Source organism: Trichosurus vulpecula, chromosome 3 (genome assembly GCF_011100635.1).
Source record: "Trichosurus vulpecula isolate mTriVul1 chromosome 3, mTriVul1.pri, whole genome shotgun sequence".
Lineage (NCBI taxonomy): Eukaryota > Metazoa > Chordata > Mammalia > Diprotodontia > Phalangeridae > Trichosurus > Trichosurus vulpecula.
Window position 1 is genome coordinate 85,826,652 of NC_050575.1, and position 19,250 is coordinate 85,845,901.

Genomic DNA, 19,250 nt, shown 5'->3' on the forward strand with positions numbered 1-19,250 from the left:
AAAATCAATAAATTATCGGATGATTGTGTCTTCCAGAAAGAATCATCACAGAACTCCTTAAAAAAAAAAGATTCCCTACTGAATTTCTGACTCAACTGGGCCATGATATCAACCAGGGATCACGGCCATGGTGTCTTAAAATGAAAAGAAACTTGGTATCACAGAGTTGTTCTCTCTCCATTTCTAATTCCTCTCCCTGCTCAAGCCTTTCCATTGAAGCAGTCAATTTCACAACTTCTCCACTCTTCCAAGCAAGGGAATCTGGAGGAATATTACATTTCTCCCCATCTTTTTCTCTACCTAGTCAATCCATTGTCTAAGTATGCCATTTCTTTTCTACCCCTTTAGTAGCACTAAATAGCTGTGCATATTTCAGCTTTCATTTTCTGGGCCTCAGTGTCCCACTCCATTAAATTAGGCCTTTAGACTAGGTGACCTCTAAGGCCCCTTCTCATTCTATGAGGTTATGGAGCAAATCTCCTTCTACCTAGGTCTAATCTTGCTCCCTGAATTGATAGTTTAGTTTAGCTTTTCCCCCAGACGTGTGGGCTCACAAAGACACATGACAGCATCTGGTCAGTGATACTTTCCTCTCCAAAAAGACGCTTTCCTGTCTAGCTGGATGGAAAATAAGTCAGTAAGGAACCTTCTCCATGGCACGGAGAACAGAAGAGGTTAAAACAGCACATCCACAAGCATAAGCGTTAGTCCCCAATGCACACAGATGAAATTCTCTTGAAAACACATTCCTCTCCCACTGATGATTATTTGGGAAAAGTCATACAGTTTACCTTTTTTTTAAAAAAAAATTTTAAAAAGTCTTACGAAAAGTAGTTGTTTTTTTTTAAAGAGCCAGACTTACAGATACTATTTCTGTTGGGTCATCATCTTCTCCTTCCTCCCTATTGTCTTCGATTTCCTCCATCACTTCAGCCTTTGCCTCTGCGACCAGCTCCCGGAGAGCTTTGTTGCTGGTGGTTTTGCTGACGAAGGGATGCTGAGTAAACAACACAGACACACACACAGACACACACACACACACACACACAGAGATTAGAAAAGGTATTTCCCTGTGCTGCGTAGGCTAGAGGCTGACCAAAAGGCTGACACAACCGGAGGTGGGGACCCTACTCTTTTGGGGAAGGGTGATCCTCAGCATCACAGCAAGACTCAAATAATGGCTAACTGCTTATTGGTTTACAGTTTGAAAATGACCTGAGAAATACCCAGGCACTGATTCTTAAAGGTCTACAATGAAAGACTGACAACACGAACAACAGCAAACTCATTTCATTAGAGTGGAAGCTCCTTGACAGCAGGGATGGTTTCACCTTTGACTTTTCAATCCCCAGAACTTTGCACAGTGCCCGGCACACAGTGAGCATTTAATAAATTACTTGATTGACATCTACCTGGTATTTCTAGGATTTGCAAAGGAATTTACAGATGTCTGACTTTAACTCATGCCAAGAGAAGTTAGGTGATTTGTTTTGGACCATATAGCTAGTGAATGACTGAGAGGGGTTTCTTCTGTTTATAACTCCTATGCTCTAACCATTACACCACACTGCCTTCCAGAAGGGAAATGGGTTCTATTTGTAGGTACTTCTAGAAACGTAACATCTTTAACAGTAAAGAGCTCTTTCATATATGCTATAAAATACTAAGTTCTTTATGGTTTTCAGCAGATGTTAACTTCAGCAATACAAGAGCACATGCTCCTTAGGCTTGGAACTTCCCTTCCCCATCTCCCTCCCTGAGAGTGCATACACTTAGCAATAACACACATTCCTAAAGCCAAATACCCAGATGCACAGATACCCCAGGGTGTTGTTAAAGAAATACTGCAAAAACCTCATTAATTTGAAATCTCATGACTAGGAGGGGAGGTGGGATGAAGTTTTTCTAACTATTAAAAAGGGAATAGTGAAAAATAGGATAAAGATGTCAATTCCTTGAGAAAATTATCTCTCAGGTACCCTCAAAATACTTAATAATTGCTTATTTGTGGTGAAACAGCTGCAAGGAAGGAAGGAAAGAAGTAAACAAGCCTTTATTAAGTGCCTACTGCATGCCAGGCACTGTGCCACTTTACAAATACCATCTTGCCCTCACAACAACCCTGGGAGGTAGCTGGGATTATTACCCCATTTTATAGTTGAGGAAACTGAAGCAGACAGCTATTAAGTGACTTGTCTAAGGTCATACAGCTTGTATCTGAAGTGAGATTTTAACTCAGGTCTTCCTGACTCCAGGTCCACTGCATTATCCAGTAGGCCATTTAGCTACTTCTTGCATGGATATGGCCATGCCATTTAATTCCTCTAGGGCAAAGTCCTTCAATTACATAATGAGAAAATTGGAATAGATAATTTTGAGGTTCTCCTCTAACTCAAAAATTCTATGATTCTATGCTAATTACAAATCATTCTTGTCTTTTCATTAAAGTGGGCCTCCTAAAGGGCCTCAACCTAGGAAACACTTTGTTAGACTCAGCCAAGTTACTCTCTAAGTACCTGCAAGTAAAGTTTCATTTTTTAAAAACATTCTGTAATTCAGACTCCATTCATTGGACCCGGCCTGTCCCCAAGCAGTCCAAATTAGTGAAGTTTCGCCATACAGATGAGAACCAGACCCCCTTACTCTGGTTCTGAGGCCCTTGTAATACCCTCTCTAAAGCAAGTTAGGGAAGTGGTTTAAGGTTTCAACAGCCCTTTGTAACAGAGAGTGGAAAATCAGATCCTGACAGCTCCTTAAGCATAAATGTTGTGTAACTTCACATATGTGAACTTAAGCAATAAGCCAAAGGTCAAATAGCTGCAGTGGTCGAAATGCAGATGTGGCCAAAAGAACAAACTTCCCAGGCATGCTTTTGGAAATCCCTATGCTTCTTAAAGATACATCACATATTGACCAAATTAGAGGCAATTAAATGAGACCATGTTTCTCTTCTTCTGTAGGCTAGCTCATTTGTCCCCATTTCTTAGCCTTGGTGTTTAAAGGACAGGAAGACGAAAAGTCTCCTGGCACTAGATGCAGGGAGAGGGATTCTTTGGTAAAAAGAGTCCCATGGGGAAACAGCAGAGAGCTGGGTCAAGTCATGTCAGCCCCCAAGTCCCTAGCAGCCACACTGCAGATGGTGTTAAGCCTGGGGAGACCGTAGCTGGCAAGGGCTAGGATGTACCTCCTGTGACTGATTAGGGTTAAGTACATTGTTTTGTAAACTGTTCTGGGACACAAGCCATGGAACACTTTTCTCCTTCATCATCTCTCCAGTGAGAGAAGGGAGCTTAGGATGTGTTTAGAAAGGTTCTTCCTCCACTTCAAATCTGCCAGTTCAGATTAAAGAGAGAGACACCAGCACAAAGCAGTAGAGGCAATGGCCCAGCCCAAGGGGGTGGGCAAGGGTCTCTACTCAGAGCAGCTGACACATTGTGGGGGGTGATCCCCAAACTGGCACAGACTGCTTGGAAATTTATATGCACAGGGACAGAAACTGACCTTATGCTCCAAATATCCCAAGACATAGCCGTGTTTTAAGGCAACTTCTTTAGAATCAAGGGACCTTAAGAATTCAGGGATCCCCTCCCTGGCCTTCAGGCAAATGAATACAGATATACTCTATGCAGGAGCTCAGAACCAATTATCAGATTTTCATGGGGAGCACTTACACCTTGAAATTGGTAAATGCTACAAATCAGGGCTTGATTTATTGTTTTGTTGATTTTCGGACTTAAGAAAGTGATGGAAAAATGTTCATAGTACAGATCAAACTTAAACGTGTGTCTTGCATTTCAGAGGGCCATTGCTAAACATTCACCAGCACACCTTATCACTAAGAGATATTAACACTCCCCAGAGATGGAGACTGGAGAGTCCATTCCATATAAAGAATTCAGAGGAACAACAGGAGATTTGTATGTACCAACGATGACGTAGGGCAAAAAAAATTGGGATAAGGAGAACGTACACAATGAGCATGAAAAGATAAACACAAATACCACCAAAGAGGCAGATGACCTCAGGTTAATATAATGACCACCTTGGTCTCTGAGAACAAATGAAGAAATACATGTCCTACTTTCTTCCCTTTTTGCACTGTCTATATTTTATACGTACATACTCCTATGTATGTACTGTCTCTTCACTTTGATTGGGAGCTCCTTGAAGGCAGGTACCATCTTTTGGCTCTCTTTGTATCCCCAGTGCTTGGCACAGTGCCTGGCACATAGTCAACACTGAATAAACTCTGGGTGACTCACTGAGCTCCCTCCTCTTGACAGAAAGGTGGGATGTGCAAATGTTATATATATATATATTCTGATGTGGTCCTGTGTTAGTATGTTTTGCCTGCCTGTTTTCCATATATACACATACACACACACACACACACACACACACACACACACACATATATATATGGGGTGGGGAGGAGATTTCCATAAGAGCTAATATTTATTTAGCTGTTTAAGGTTTTCAAAGTGTTTCACGTTGTATCATCTCATTTAACAACCTAGTGGGGTAGGAGGTATTATTGCTACCCCCATTTTGCCAATGAGGAAACTGAGGCTGAGAAAAGTTAAGCCCAGAGTCAAACAGTTAGTGAGTGTCTGAGGCAGGACTCAAGTTCAGGTTTCCTGATGTAAGTCCAGCACCCTATCTAGCCACTGTGCCGTTAAGCAGGTTAAATTAGTTTTTCATGGGGGATGAACACAGGGAAAGAAGGAAGGATTTGGGGAAAGGACTGTAAGGTAAAAAGGCAGAGACAGTAAAACTTTTAGAAAGCCTATCCTAATATGTAATTAATATTTTACTCAATCCAATAAAAATTCTATTTCTTGCAAAAGGGAGTTTTTTTTTCCCTTAGTTGCAAGCAAACTAAAATTTAAGCCCATTTACCTTTATTTAGTTTCTTCTATGGAACTTAAGAACTACTGGCATGGGGTTCCACACTTAAAAATGTACATTGTGATGACATCATGTGCTCTTGTATGTAACAGGGCACAGAGGTGGCATGGCTTAGACAGAGAGCTGGCCTGGGAGACAAGAAGACCTAGATTCAAATCCTGCCTCAGACATACACTTATATATATGTGTAACACAGCTGACTTCATGTCTCAGAGCTCCAGTTAAGCCTGTAAATTGCAAAGATGTTGCTGACCTTAATTGATAGAGACTCTCTTCACTTGGAAGGAATCATAGCAATCAAATCCCAGGTCTAGTCCATATCTTTGTCCTAAATATAATGGCAGACTCATAGGGTGGAAAGAACCTTCCTCCTAAGCCTGCAGTGAAATTATCCAGATAAGTTAGAAACAGCATGATCTAGTACGAAAAGCCTGAGTCAGGAGCCTAGTCCTTCCTTGTTGTGCTACAGACTAGAATTGTGAGTTTAAAGAATAATGGCTTACATGAAAAGCTAATATTTTAATAATTAGTATTTGTATTTATTAATAACATTTATTTGTTTTCTTATCAATTATTTATGTTTATTAATAACATTAATACTTATTTAATAATTGTTATTAAAACACATGGGAGGGACAGCTAGGTGGCGCAGTGAGTAGAGCACCGGCCCTGGAGTCAGGAGGGCCTGAGTTCAAATCCAGCCTCAGACACTTATTAGCTGTGTGACCCTGGGCAAGTCACTTAATCCCAATTGCCTCCAAAAAAAAAAAACCAACACACAAACATGATCTCATTTAAGACTTACAATAACCCTGCAAGATAGGTACCACACAGTTATTATAATTTTAATTTTCCATATGAGGAAACTGAACTTCTACGAGGGGATGTGACTTGTCCATGGTCAAAGAGCCAGTAAGTATCAATGGAAGGACCTGAACCCAGGTCTTCCAGGATCCAAAATTCAGGACTATACCTGCTATATCATGATATCTGTTCAATTTAAGCACTCATCTGTAAAATATTGTACCTCATATGACAAAAAAAAAATACTTGGCAAAAATTAAAAGCAGCATTCAAAGAGGAGGTCTTATTAAACTTTTGAAAATTCTCTAAGGGAGAGAGTCCATAACCTCTTTCATTCACCCATTCCAGCAGTTAGCAATCCTTAGACAGGAAATTCTTCCTTGTATCAAATTGAAATTCCTCATGCTGAAGTTTAAAGTCTATTTCCTCTTGGGCTTGAGATGGAGAACAGCTGGTCATTCCCCTCTAGCCCATATACCCTACTTAACAGACGATAAGATGCCCTTCCTTGGAGAAAGAAATGGTCCCCAAAATGGAATTGAGACATTTAGATTGATTGCAGCTAACTCCTCCATCTTGCAGGTAAAGTGGGGTCAGTGCCTCCACCTGACTCTATTCCTTGCATGGTTTGTTTTTTTTTGAGGGAATTGGGGTTAAATGACTTGCCCAGGGTCACATGGCTAGTAAGTGTCTGGGGCTAGATTTGAACTCAGGTCCTCCTGATTGCCAGGACCAGTGCTCCATCCACTGTACCACCTAGCTGTCCCCACCCCCTCACCCCTTCACCCCCACATGATTTTCAAAAATTATCCCAGGCAGGGAAGTAACCTGATGGTTGAAGTTACAAGTTGCCTCATACCCCAAAGCACTATTGCACAAGATAAATGGGATGTTTGATTGAGACAAGTTTTCTGGTAATATCCCCCTTCACTAGGATTAATCACATTTTATCATTGGTGATGGGGCAGCTACGAAAGGGGAGAAGAGCAACATCTAAAAGTAACTTCAAAAGGTTTTTTTAAGTCAAAGTTTCTTTTTTAATTATCATACAGCACGCGTCTTAGCGACAAAATGATTTTAAAAATGCAGATAGCGCCCGCTTTAAATTCTATGCATTTAACACATTTTTTCCAACAAATACTCCCCATTCATTCCCAATAAGAATATGTAATATGTATTATAATAATATAATTATATGTTTAATTAGATCATATTATGTTGTAATATATCACATGACATGTAATTATACATTATATAATACATAATAGCAGTAAAGCCCCATTCAAGCAATGCACTTAAATCCCTTTTTTTTTAAAGTGCATTTTCACTGTTCCTTTTTTTGACAGTATGGCTCAGTGCCTCACCTCCAGAGCAACATCACTGTACTGAAATAAATATTAAGCCAAAGTTTCAAAAATGTTTGATCTGCGAAGCATCCCATTTTCTCTTTTCTTTTCCTTTCTCATGGTTTTTGCCCTTTTGTTCTGACATCCTTCTTTCATAAGCTGACTAATGTGGAAATACATCTAATAGGATTGTACACGTATAGCCTATATCAGATTGCACGCTTGTCTTGAGGAGCAGGAAGGGAGGGAGAAAAAAATTGGAATTCAAAATCTTATAAACGTGAATGTTGAAAACTATCTTTACATGTAATTGGAAAAAATAAAATACTAACGATTGATCTGAATTTCCTTGCCTTTCACTTCCTTTGCTCATCTTCTCTTGGAAATAGTAAGTCATGAAAAGACCAAATGCTGGTAGCGGAGGAAAGGAAGCATTAAGAGCTATTGAACATATTGCTAACATCACTAGCTCAGAACAGGTCTCGGTTATCCCTAACTTAAGCTATTGCAACAGAGGCAGGTGGGTGAAATCGGAAAGCTGCTATTGTGAAGAAAGACTCCCTAAAGCTGAGTCGATCTGGAGAAGTCCTCACCCTAATAACAATGGCTCTTGATTCTTGGCTTCTCTTTGACAGAGTCGAGCTGGTCTTGGAGGACAAAAAACGCAACACAGTTGGAGAGAACAAAATGAGGTCAGAATTCTAGAGACTATAAACTAAACTTCATGACCTGGTTCAGCACAGGGATGGGGCAAACCCAGAATAGAAAGGAGCTAAGGGAGAAATGGGGGTTATCTTAGTGCCAGAGTCATAGTACAGTCACATGGAACCTAAAGGTCATGAATTTATGGAAAGAGGAGGAGAGGAGAAGTTAGGAGAACTGGATTCCAGTGGCCTCTTGCCACCAACATTATATCTGATCTTAGGCTAATCACTTGACCTCTTTCGGCCTCAGTTTCCTCTTCTGCAAAACAAAGGGGTTGGACTAGAGCAAGGATTTTTAATTTAGGGTTTATGAATTTGGTTTTTTTTAATATTTTGATAATTGTATTTTGGTCTAATGGTTTTCCTCTGTAATCCTATGTATTGTTTAATGTGTTTAAAAACTATAAGCAGAGGCCCCTAAGCTTGGCCAGACTGCCAATCTGGTGAATTGGTCAATTGATATGACCTGGATCAAGGAGCTCTTCAAAGTCCCTTGTAGCTCTAAATGCTACGGTCCTATGATTTGACTTCAGGGGTAGGGAACCTTTGGCCTCAAGGCTACATGTGGCCCTCTAGGTCCCCAAGTGTGGCCCATTCAGTCAAAGGGCTGCACTTGAGAACCTAGAGGGCCACATGCGGCCTTGCCACAGGTTCCCCACCCCTGGACTAGATGGTATCTAAAGTCTCTTCTAGGTAAAACTTTCAATGTTTTTGGGTTCAGAAATTCATGCATTCTAACAATTAAATGCTTACTTCTATGCAAAGGGCCTAAGCTAAACACTGGGAATTCAAGGGGGAAAAAAATGCCCAGCCCTCAAGCAGCTTACAATCTACTGGGAGGGTATGATATGTACAAAGATAAAGAAGAGTCCAAAGCAAGGTAGAGCCTAAAGAGATCAAACATTCTGTAGCAGTATTTATGGCAGGAACATTTTTTTGTGTGTGGGGAGGGAGAGGGAATAAGAGAAATGGAAGTGGCTCCTCACCTAAGACAGAAAGAAGAAAAGAATTCTGAGAGGCCATGATGAGTAAAAGAGTGCAGGCCAAAGCATGGGAGATGGCCTTCACAAAGGTATGGAGGCTAGAGGTGGCCCACTGAGTCCAGTTATAGGTAATTCACACATTCACCGCTACCCTTTAAGGGATTCTAATCCTGGAAGTTAGCAGAAAGGAGGAGGAGAAGAATCTACTTACCTCTAGGAGCTGCGCGGCACTGGGCCGGGTCTCTGGATTCTTATCCAGAGCGATCTTCAGGAAGTCCTGGAAGTCCAAGGACCTGTACATAGGGATAGAAATTAGTAGCAAAGTCAAAACAGGGCAGAAGTTCAGGAAAATTGACCCACAAGCCCCCCTCTCTGAAGGAGTTGTCAGGTCCCCTACCATCCAGCCCCTCTCTTAGGCCTAAAAAACCAATCTTGGTTGCAAGAAAAGAAAATGCCACATACCCAGGTTAGTGTGTAAGATGAATGAAGAAGGCTGGCTGGTGGTAGAGCTCAACAGTAACTTCTGCACCACCAGATCTACCCAGGAACAAGTTCTGGCTTCCATTTCCCTGACTGTGTGCATTATTTAACCAAGGCCATCAAACTGTTGGTCCGTAACTCTTTGAGTTGTTTTGCCTTCTGCCAGCCCGAGGTGAAAGTTTTCCCTTACACCACTCCACAGCATTCCTAGACCTTCAAATGTTGCTCCCAGCCAGATGCAATTCTTGGACTAAAGAATCATGACCATTTCTGCTAATCTGCTCCAAAGTAGAGAGGCTGGTTTGGAAATAAAGGGAAGGGAGGCCAATCGAAAAAGCCTCAACCTAATATGGGTGGAAGCAGACTCACTAAGGCCTCTTTTTCTTATAAGAAACATGATGAAATAATATCATGACAGTGCCATTGAGTCCTTAGCATTAATAGATCGATATGGTTTTTCATTCAGGAGAGATTCAATGCTTCAACCCAAGACAATGCCATATGATCATTTTAAAATTCTTCCCTTTTTTTTAAGAGGCCTTGGTGGATGTGCTCCTAAATCAGGGACAGTGAACTAGTTTCCAACAAGGATGATGCCTAGTCCCTCAAGTTCACATGGAGCAGTCAGATCATAAAATATTAGGACAAGAAGAGAGCTTAGAGATCCTCTAATCCAACCTTCTAATTTTTAAAACAAGGAAAACGGGGCACAGAGGGGTTAAGAAGTCTGTCTAAGGTATCACAATGAGGAGCTGGGACACAGGTCTTCTGAGTGCTGGCCCAGCTCTTTCCACTCACCAGGATGCCTCTCCATCTCACTTTAGGCTTTCTTTTTTTGTTAGTTTGTTTTTTTTTGTTTTTCATTCCTCCACCTGGATGTTTGATTAGTTATATAACCTGGAATGGTTTCTATGGGGATCCACGTATGTTTGCTTAGAATCTCTAAGATGAGAGTGGTAAGGCTCAATAAGGAAATGGGGATGTCTAGCCTGGAGAAAAGAAGCTGTAGGAAGGGCATGATAGCTGTCTCCAAGTATGTGAAGGCCTGACATGGGAGGGGGATTTAGATTTGTGCCAACTGACCCCAGGGGGCAAACCCAGGAGCAACGGGTGGGTCTTAAAGGGAGGCCAATTCCAGCTCAGTGTAAGAGAAAGGTGATCTTCCTCCTTCCTCCTTTGGCTTAGAGAGACCGGAGAGGAAGTCATCAGGAGCTTTCATTGAGCCAAGATCACATTTGGGTGGTCAACCTGAAGGCAGTGATGATGATGAAGCAACTTGTGTCATAGCTTGTGTGGCCTGGTGATTTCTGAATGCTGCGACGGCTCCTTCCTGTCCCATGGGGCTCCTCCCTTTCTAGTTTTTCTAGTTGGTCCTGAGCAATGAATAACCCTTATACTTAACCTCCCATAGATAGAATCTGAACTTTACAATGGTAGCATAAATCCATCCCAGATAGGCCATAACCAGGTCCCCTCTTCTTCTTACCATTTGGATGGTGCGAGGAGCGTAGGGGGGTCCGACTTGGCGATCTTCAAGAGGACTCGCATGGGATTCAGCTCGTGGTGAGGGGGCTCCGTCTGTGCCATTTCGATGAGCGTGATGCCCAAGGACCATATATCAGCCTTGTAGTCATAAGGGGTATCTTTCATGGTCTCACACATCACCACCTCAGGAGCCATCCTGAAACAGAGCCAGAATGCCAAGGAAGAGAAGAGAGGGAGAGTTAAATCCCTACCTATATGCAAGGCTTCTATTTGGAATTAAGATCTAATCTGGCCACAAGCCCATATCTATGTGAGCAGTCTGGTCCATCCATTTATTTACTTCACACCCCATTGTCTTTTCTCTTGGTTGTTGTCCTTGACTGGACCCGATTTTTTTCCATGGATGTAGGGAGCTCCTGGTGAAGATCTTCCTCTACTAATATAATTTAACACTTTTCTACTACTTACAGTCCACTGGATGGTACAGGGAATAAGAGGGCTAGACTTGGAGTCAGGAATACCCGAGTTCAAATCCTGCCTCAGACATTTACTAGTCTCTTGACCCTGGATAATTAGACCCCTAGTTTATCCCAATCAGTATTAATCAGTTTAGTGTGATTCCATAGGGGTGGTGATTACACTTATCTATTAATATATTAGTAGGTCTAGTCAACTATTAATATAGGAATTACATCTATTCATACATATTTTACATGTATAATATTTAGGGATAATTAGATAAGATAGATTCTTATAATAAGCCACCAAACTTTTTTAAATAATTAGTTTATTTAGTTTTTAACATTCACATCCACAAGATTTGGAGTTTTGAATTCCCTCTTCTCTTCCCCCCTCCCCAAGATGGCGTGCAATCTGATATAGGTTCTACTTACATATTCATATTAAACATATTTTCACATTAGTCAAGATGTAAAGAAGAGGGAGGAACCATGAGAAACAAGAAACAAAACAAAACAAAAGGAGAGGGAAGAGCACACTTTCATCTGCAAAGCCCCCAGATCTTTAACTCCAAGCTACAAGTTCACTGTTCACTAACCTGTTATAAAGTTCCCTTGCCTAACCACGAAGTGCTGACTAGAGGACTAAGGCCAGCGTGGGTGAGATGTCTTGACACGATCTGGAAAGTCCCCCAGCTTATTTTTGTACCTCTGGATCACCTCTCTTGCCCAACATGAGGAGGGGCCCATCTTATGACCATTTAGTCAGCCTTGCCCATCCTGTGACCACCCATGCTGATGCATCATTTCTGAACCTCCTGGAGGGTCAAGAGCAAGGTCTGTCAACCAAGGGGACTCTGTATATGACTGGACCTCTTCTGTGCATCTGGGTATCAAGTACTATATACGTAAGGCACAGGGGACAAGGAGAATCTCAGATCGTGAGGAAGAGCTGAGATCCCCTTCATCTGGTCCAAATGGTTATTGGTGTAGAGCTCTGCCTCAGTTGCTTTTATTGTAGATTGGACAATTTTGGACCCTACAACCTTAACCTATTTCCATTTTAGTTTTCCCATCTGTAAAATGGGGATACAACAACTATCCCCACTTGTTGTGAAGATTAAATGAGATAACATACACAGATTGCTATACGAATGTTAGCTCTAGTCTTATGGTAGCACAGTCTTAAAGAAGAGATTAAGTGACTTGCCCAGGATCATAAAGCCAGTATGATACATATAGTATCAGAGGCAGGATTTGAACCAGTGTCTTACTGGCTTCAAGGTCAGCGCTTTTCCATTCCTCCACATTACCTCCTCTATCCTTATTTTCTTCACTTAGAAATTGATGCTCCGCCTCCCCCATGTGAGCCTGTAGTTGTTGATTCCTACCACCAGATGGCGGAAGAAATCAGAAGGAGCCCAGAGTAAGACACAAGGGTGCGCAGAATGGGGACGAGCACTTTTGGGGGAAACGGAATCCCAGAGGATAATGGGGCATAAGGTGGAGACGAAAGCAGGGGAAAATGATGTGAAACAAGGATACAGAAAGAACAAATATGGTAAAAGAGAGAAATTGGTAGAAAAAAGCAATTGATGGAAGGAAGGAAGGAGGAGGAGGAGGGCAAGGTAACTAAGTAAGGAAAGAAGCCAGAAGCATTTAGCTACAAGCTGTATATAAGCACGTTTGTTCCCTCACTATGGCTAGCCACGAATGCCAGGCTCTTCCCCACATTAAGAAAGCTTGGTACATGATACCCAAGCTTACCTGACAGATAAGTTGGAAGAAATTATGCACTGAGAAGGATTCTTCATTTTTCAAAAGGATTCACCATGAGTTTAATTCTGATAGTGAGCTCCTCTAGCATTTGCAAAAGTTAAATTCCCATGCAACTTTGGGGGAACGCACAAATGGTATAAAGCTTCCCATGACTCCTGTGTAGGAGAGAATGGAGCAAGCCCTGCTTTCTCATCCCTTCTTCTGGACACAATGTGATTCAACCTCTCCTGGATCCATTTGCTACACAGGTATCTTCAGGAAGAGTTGCTGATTTTATCTGTTTCTCTATCATTTCTAAAAATGAAATACCTCATGTATTTGGAACTCCCCATCTATGAATGGAGAGGATGGGAACAGATAGCCTGGAACGTCCCTTCTAGCCCCCAATCTATGATCCTATGACCCATTTCAGAGATGATTTCATGAGCTGAGTGAACTGTGGTTTCAATGTCCACAGTCCCGATTAGGGACAGAAGACTCCACTTGAGCTTCATATATTTTTGTCTCTGCCTCCCCCACCATTCACTGAATCACTGCCTTGCCAACAAATAAGCTGTCAGTTGTATTTGCACATCCAATCATCAACTCTTATATTAGCACTTCCAGAGCTTCGAAAATATTCAGGACAAAAGGTCCACCAACCTCACATGTCAAGTTAGAGTTGAGAAGAGCCATAGAGAAGACCCAGCTCTCCTCCCTTACTCCATTTTACTATGAGGAAACTGTCCAAGAGAGATGAAGTGATTTGGACAAGGTCACACAGCTGGAAGACGGAAAAGCTACAACTTGAAAACAAGGCTTCTGATTCTAGAAAGACATCATGATTGTAGTGGATAGCGCAGTTTTTGGAGCGTGGAAGATCCCAGATCCAAGCCCTGTCCCAAACACCAGCATCATGACCTTGTCCAAGTCACTTAACACCTCTCAAAGTCTTAGCTTCCCTATTTGTAAAATGGGAGTGAAGATAATAGCACCTGACAGTATTTTGAGAATCAAATGAAATAATGTATGTAAAGCACTCTGTAAACTTTGAGGTAATCAATAAAAAACATTAGCAAATTACAATTGTTATTACTATTATCATATTACTATTATCATACCTTTCGAGTCTTCATCCATTAATTTCTACCCTCTCCCCCCCCACCCCGTCTGTCTCCCTCTTTATGTCTGTCTCTCGGTCTGTCTGTCTTTATCTCTGCTTCCCTCTTTAGGTCTGTCTCTCAGTCTATCTCTCTGTCTGTCTGTCTCTTTCTCTGTCTCTCCTTCCTTCCCTGCCTTCCCCCTTCTTTCTCTCCCCCCTTCCCTTTCTGTTTGTTTCTCTCTCTCTTCTCTCTCCACCTTTCTTTCTCTCTGTCTCTTTGTCTTTCTCTGTCATTCTGTCTCTCTCCCTCTCTCTTTCTGTGTCTCTGTCTCTGTCTCTCTCTCTTACACACACACACACACACACACACACACACACACACACACACACCCCTCTGGTTTGTTTCATACACTTGTTTTTCTTTTCAATCAATTACTAAGTATTTATCAAGGGCCAATCAGAGGTTCAACCATACAGCTGACACTACAGGGAACATAAGTAACATAACGCGTGATTCCTGATTTCAAGGAATTTTATAATCCGGAAGGAGAGGTAATACTAATGTCCATGAAACAACAAATGAATGGTACAGGACAATGCACAATTAAGTGCTAAATTATGTGGTACAAACTCTAAGTGCAGGAGGAATTCAGAAGAGAGGAAGAAATCAATAAGAACTGGGGTTAAAGGGAAGGCAGGCCTTGATTTGGGCTTTGAACAATAGGTAGGTTTAACTATCCAACTAAAATGGTCATGCCAGGGTTTTTCATCCAGCAAGTAGCTTTGGGGAGGCGGGGTGGGGTGAAGGAGGAATCTCTGGCTCAAAGTTCAGTCTCAGATCCAGTTTCGAGAAGTTAGCTTACTCACCAGTAAGGTGTTCCTATGAAGGAATCTCGTTTCTGCAAGGTTCTCTGATTCTTGGCAGATACACCAAAGTCAGCTGCAAAGCAAAAATCTCAGATAAGGAATCCTTCTGGCATTCCTAGCTCTGATCCCCCCCGGGTTATAAAGCTTCTGATAGGTTATAAAGCTTCTAATGAGAAACTCACTGACCACTGACACATATTTCCCAAAAAACCCCAAAGAACAAAAAACCTTCAGCCAGTGGTCCTTCAGATATTCGTGGCTACAGGCAGAAGAATATTAAACTGGATATACAGACTTGGAAGTATTTTTCCATAGTCACGTAAAAGTCATCTTCTCGATAAACAGAGTTTAGGATAAAGTGAAACCTTGACAGAACAGATGATGTCTTACTGGAGCATAGAGAATATAAGGCTATGATGAAGTATGCTTCCCATCTCCTGGTGGACAGTTGGTGGATTATAGAGGCAGAATGAGGCAGCCATTTTCAGACAGGGCCAAGGTGTGGATTTATTTTGCTTGGTTATATTTATTTGTTCCAAGGGAGGGCTTACATAGGGGACAGGGGAGAAAGAAGGAGAGTTCTTAAAGGGGTTAGTGCAGAGGTGGGGAAACTGTGGCCTCGGGGCCACACGTGGCACTCTAGGTCCTCAAGTGCAGCCCTCTGACTGAATCCAGGTTCCCCACCCCCATAATAGTGGGTAATGACAGTGACACAAAAAAAAGAAGGAAGAAATGTATGTTGCTGAAATATTTTTAAAACAGAAGAGAGCAGGGTGAAGTTTGAAAGGGTTATGCAAGTACTTCCATATTAAATTTATAATAATAACAATATTTTGTATATTTAATATTATAATTTATATAATTTACTATGTGCCAGGTGCTGTGCTAAGCGCCTTAAAATTATCATCTTATTTAATCCTCACAACCACCCTGGGAGGTAGATGCCATTACTATTATCCCCACTGTACAGATGACGGGACTGAGGCAGAATTTGTTGAAGTGAATCGCCCAGGGTCACCCAGCTAGTAAGTTTTGGAGGCAGCATCCACACCCAGGTCTTCTGAGCCTTTGCCATTATCTCGTACTGCCCCTCTCTCAGAGATTACGGCTGAGGTGAAGTCAAGAACCACTTAGCGCATGAACTTTTACAAAATCAAAGCTTTGAATTTTGAGATTCTTCAAAAGAAGAAATGCAAACTATCAACATCCAAATGAAAAAAAAATTCTCCAAATCACTAAGAAAACACTCATTAAAACAACTCTGAGGCTTTTTACATCACACCCGCAAAATTGTCAAAGATGATTTATTTTGGTCCAGACTTGTGATTACATGGAAAGAAGGAGCTCCCAGTATGGAAACTCCCTCCACTGGTGCAGTTTGAGAATTCATGGATAATTTAGTCCTAGAGAACTTTTTAACAAAAGATGGAAATTAGCAATGTTTTGAGGGCTACGAGAAGTCAAAAAACACTAATACATTGCTGAGAGAGAGCTGTAAAATGGGCCAATCATGCTGGAAAACAGTTAGGAATGTGAGAAAAATCGCAAAAGTATTCAGTAAGCCCCATACTGAGCACATAATCCAAGGGGATTGGTGACAGAAAAAAAAAAAGTCCTACATATACCAAAATATTTCCTGGCCTCACTCTTTGTAATAGCACAAAACTAAAAATGCAGCGATGCCCATCAGTTGGGGGAATAGCTGTGCAAACCGCAGCGTACGAGTATAATGAAATATCAACGTTCCTTAAGAAATGACAAATACAAGGAATTCAAAGAAACATGAATAGACTTGTATGAACTGATTCAGAGCAGAGAGGCAGAAACAGGAGAAGAATAAAAACAATTACTATAATAATGCAAATGTGTAATGGTGCATTTATACAATATATAGTCTAATCTTGGTTCCAGAGAACTGATGATGAAACACACTTTCATCCTCTTGGTAGAAAGGTGGTGGACTATGGGTACAGAATGTTGTGTATCTTCTTAGATTCAATCACTGTATCTGCTGGCTTTGATTACCCAGTTGTTGTTTTTTTTTTTAATCTCCCGAGACAGCGATGGTGACTTAGAAATCTATTTTTAGAACAAGAAAGGGCTGAAGTTCTTTGGGGGCTGGTCCACAGCCCCAGTTTTGAGTTCTGAAGAGCCTGTGAATAGGCCAAGCATGTCTGTTAAGGGCAAGTTACAGAAATGAGTAATAAAAAGGTCCTGGAGGGATGAAAGATGGAGGGACAAGGTCACATTGAATAATAGTTAATATTTATATAGTGCTTACTATGTGCCAGGCACTGTGGTAAGCACTTTACAAATATCTCATCTGTTCCTCATAACTATCCGGAGGAGGGGGGGATAGGTTCTATAATTACCCCTATTTTACAGATGAGGAAACTGAGGCAAACGAGTTAAGTGACTGGCCCAGGAGCATACACCGAGGATATGTCTATGGTCAGATTTGAATTCAGGTCTTCCTGATCCCAGGTTTAGATCTCTGCCCACTGCAATACCTAGCTGCCCCATATAGTGAATGAAAAGAAAGCATTGCCAATCTTGTTTCTGAAGAGGAGATGAGAAAATGCACGTGGTCTCCCTTCCTTGCAGGGAAAGGGGACTTTTGAGGACTCAGTATGGAACATGTTGTATGCCATTAGACCTGGTCCATGTGTTGTTTTGTCTGCTGCTTTCTTTGACCTTTTTCTTTTTTTATTCTTTATTGCATGGGATGGTTTGATAGGTTATAGAAGGGAAATGAAATTCAGAAATAAAAGTGATATTGAAACACAAGATATAAATAAAAATGTAAAACTAGAGGAGAGAAAGGAGAGGAAAAGGAAGGCAAAGGGGATTACATGGAGGCGGTATGATAGAATCAAAGGAGCACTGGACTTGGGAGTCTAGAGTCCAGGGTTCTAATTTCATCTATTAACCAGATATATGACTGTGCAAGAAGATTACTCTGCCTCTCTGGTTAGGCTGATCACACACAGATGATCACATTTAGAGCTGTAAGAGATCTTGGAAAACCATCCAGCCCAACTATCTCATTTTTACAGATGAGAAAACTGAGGCTCAGAGAGGTTACATGACTTGCCCAGGGGCACACAGCTGGCAAGTGTCTGAGGCCATTTTCCTGACTCCAGATCCAATGCTCCATTCATTATGCCCACTAGTTGCCTCACCTAGTGATTAAAAGGAGAGACAGAAAATAAATATGTCTAAAGAGCCCTTGCAGCTCTGACATTCTGTGATTCTATATAGGGAAGAGCTAACATGATGAGGTGTGTCAGAGTTGAAGCTGGAGGTTGGAGAGGCAGGAGGCTGGAAGCACAGCATTACTCTGGAAACAGAGTAAGCAAATGCAACCTTTAAAACAGAGGTTCTTAACCCGGGAGTCTGTGAAATTGGATGGAAAAAAAGACATCTTTATTTTTTTTTTTTACTAATCTTTGGTTTCCTTTGTAATCCTATGTATTTTATTTAATGCATTTAAAAACATTATTCTTGGAACGAATCCACACACTTAACTAGGCTGCCAAAGGAGTTGACAAGGTTAAGAATCTCGGCTTCAAAGGGATCATCTTCAAACCTCCTGGCACAGTGTTAAGGTTGCTAGACTTAGAGTCAGGAAGACCTGGGTTCAAATCCTGCCTCTGACTCTTATTAGCTGAGTGACCTTGGGCAAGTCACTTTACCTCTGTCTGCCTTAGTTTCTTTCTCTGTAAAGCTGGATTGATACCTGGAGTACCTACCTCACAGGGTAGTTTTGATGATCAAATGAGAAAATATATGTAAAGCATCGTGTAAACTTAGAGTACTATGAAAAGGTCAGTTGTTGCCATTATTATTATCAATTTTCCTTTGAAATAATGTTTGATCAGGATACCCCAGGAAGTTTATTGAGAATAGCACAATTCTCAGAAGCACTGCAAGATTCTCTGGTCGATATTATCTACAGAGCAGCTATGGGGAAACCTGAGTTGGATTTCCCTGTCTTATATGTAAGAAAAACAAAGCATGTACACATGCATGTGCAAATGCATGCGTACACACACATACACGCACACAGACATGCACACCCACTCACACATGTACACACACATTCACACACACACACACACAGAGATACGCACCTGCACGCACACCATCTTTCACAACACCAGTGTGCTTATCCAAGTCTCCCCAGAGTGTGGCCCCTCCCAGGAGCCCTCTGCTCCCTGGCAGCTGGGTGGTTACTGCTTCTTCCCTTCACACCCACTGGGATAACTGGTGGCTGTGAAGCAAGGGCAGAGCTTCTCCCTGGGGACCAAATGGCATCGACTGCCCAGGGTGTGAGGCAGAGTGAGAGTAAACCA

General features: G+C 41.6%; 1 protein-coding gene across 2 annotated transcripts in view; it reads right to left on the minus strand.

Annotated features, from left to right (window-relative positions):
• STK10 (serine/threonine kinase 10) overlaps positions 1-19,250 on the minus strand; it is a 129,700-nt gene that overhangs the window by 43,359 nt on the left and 67,091 nt on the right. The window contains exons 1-5 of one of the 2 annotated variants that reach the window (XM_036750494.1): positions 19,029-19,042; positions 14,896-14,968; positions 10,712-10,906; positions 8,957-9,038; positions 863-997 (exon numbers count right to left, since the gene is read on the minus strand). In XM_036750494.1, coding sequence (XP_036606389.1) covers positions 863-997; positions 8,957-9,038; positions 10,712-10,905 — 411 coding nt within the window. In that variant the 5' untranslated portion in view covers position 10,906; positions 14,896-14,968; positions 19,029-19,042. Of the gene's footprint in view, positions 1-862; positions 998-8,956; positions 9,039-10,711; positions 10,907-14,895; positions 14,969-19,028; positions 19,043-19,250 lie in introns of those variants that run through there. The other variant, XM_036750493.1, reaches the window with a different exon arrangement.